The sequence below is a fragment of the Vombatus ursinus genome, unplaced genomic scaffold, assembly GCF_900497805.2.
Source record: "Vombatus ursinus unplaced genomic scaffold, bare-nosed wombat genome assembly UNPS02014910.1, whole genome shotgun sequence".
In the NCBI taxonomy this organism is placed as follows: domain Eukaryota; kingdom Metazoa; phylum Chordata; class Mammalia; order Diprotodontia; family Vombatidae; genus Vombatus; species Vombatus ursinus.
The window spans coordinates 670,090-671,857 of NW_020954688.1; the positions used below are offsets into that span (position 1 = coordinate 670,090).

Consider the following 1,768-nt stretch of genomic DNA (forward strand, 5'->3'; position numbering starts at 1 on the left):
CTATGCAGATTCCATAGATATCTACTTATTTGGTAGATAACATTTAGCAACAGATAGAAGCCTTGAGTAATGAGGAGACAGTATGGAGCATCCACCAGAGAGGGTAAATTCAAATGGAGTACCTGGGAGGGGGGTCCTTGGGCCCCAGACATCCAGAGAGCAGCATGAGGGCATTAACAGATGGCAGACCCAGAATGATGAAGGCACCTGCACAACACCAAAAGTGGAGAAGGAAAACAAATTTTGCCTCAGATTTACCTTGCTCCATTCTTAGTCCCTTGAAAATTCACCACTGAATTTTCTCACTAATTTTCTCACTGAAGTGAGATCTCACTTTAGTGCCTTAATAAATGCTTGTATAATGAACAGTACAAGTTTATGAATGAACAGCATTTTAATCCCCTAATACAGGATGAAGAAACTTTGATTCTTAAAATCAGATACCTGAAGGGCCAGTGATTTCCTAGCCCCCATCTCCCATTCCCCAGTGTCAGTGTGGGCCTCGGCCAGTCCCAAGGACCTTTCTCATTGCCCCTTTAACTTCTTTGTTTCTCAGAGTGTATATGAAAGGGTTCAAGGTAGGGGTCACCAGACAATAGAAGAGTGTAAGGAATTTGCCTTGGTCCTGGCTGGCTACATTGCCTGGCTGCATGTACGTGTAGATGATGCTGCTATAGAACAGTGATACAACAATCATGTGCGAGGCACAAGTGTTGAAGGCTTTCTTCCTCCCAGCTGCTGACTTGATATTATACACAGCAGCAGCAATGTACCTATAGGAGACCAGGATCATGGTAAGGGGCACCAAAACAATAGGGATGGCTAGGAAGAAGACCAGACCCTCTACTCGACTAGTGTTGACACAGGAAATCCGTATCAAAGCTGGCATCTCACATACAAAGTGGTTGATACGCTGGTGACCACACCGCCTAAGTGATAAGGTAAGAGGAGACATCAGAATAGAGTTGGCAATCCCACTAAGCCAGGCAAAGGCAACCAGTTGTAAGCACAGCTGGGGGTGCATGATGACCATATAGTGGAGGGGTTTGCAGACTGCTACAAAACGGTCATAGGCCATGACAGAGAGGAGAATGCATTCAATACCTCCCACTGAGAGAAAGGCAAAAAGTTGAACCACACAGCCTATATATGTGATGGTTTTTCTGGGACCCCAGAGATTTACTAACATCTGGGGGATACTGCTGGTTGTATAACAAAGATCCAAAAGAGACAAGTTACTAAGGAAGAAGTACATGGGAGTGTGAAGTCGTGGGTCCAGGAGAGAGAGCAGGATGATGGTTGAGTTGCCCATGACAGCAAAAAAGTAAAAAATTAGATTGACAACAAAGAGGATCATCTCAAGCACTGGTCGGTCAGAGAAACCTATTAAGATGAAATATTCTTCAGAGGTTTCATTGGCTGTTTCCATCACTCTTAATGTCATATTTCCTACACAAAAAGTTAAATTATTTTGTTGTTATTTGCATACAATATTTCTTTGTATATATTACTGAACCAGCATCTGTGGTGTCTGAACTTTGGGTTGTCTTCACAAAATTGGAATGGATTTGTACCATGTCAACAATATCCTTTCACGCTTTGTTGTCAATGACAGTTTGCCAACTAGCATGTTAGGTGGTTTGGGGTAGCCTGTGGCCATGTAATAAAATGCATAATGATTTACACTTTGATATATAGTTTATAAAACACTCTCCTCACATAAGCCTTATATAGTATTTATAGATATACAAATTGAGACTTACATAAG

General features: G+C 42.1%; 1 protein-coding gene across 1 annotated transcript; it reads right to left on the reverse strand.

Moving 5' to 3' along the window:
* Positions 1-490: 490 nt before the first annotated feature.
* Positions 491-1,444, reverse strand: LOC114029182 (putative olfactory receptor 2W6). Its single transcript, XM_027843539.1, has one exon. It carries the CDS (start codon positions 1,442-1,444, stop codon positions 491-493), a length of 954 nt encoding a protein of 317 aa, XP_027699340.1.
* Between the last annotated feature and the right edge of the window lie 324 nt (positions 1,445-1,768).

What these genes read in the sequence shown, in the direction of transcription:
- LOC114029182 (XM_027843539.1), bottom strand. Translation starts at nt 1,444, where the DNA reads ATGACATTAAGAGTGATGGAAACAGCCAATGAAACCTCTGAAGAATAT.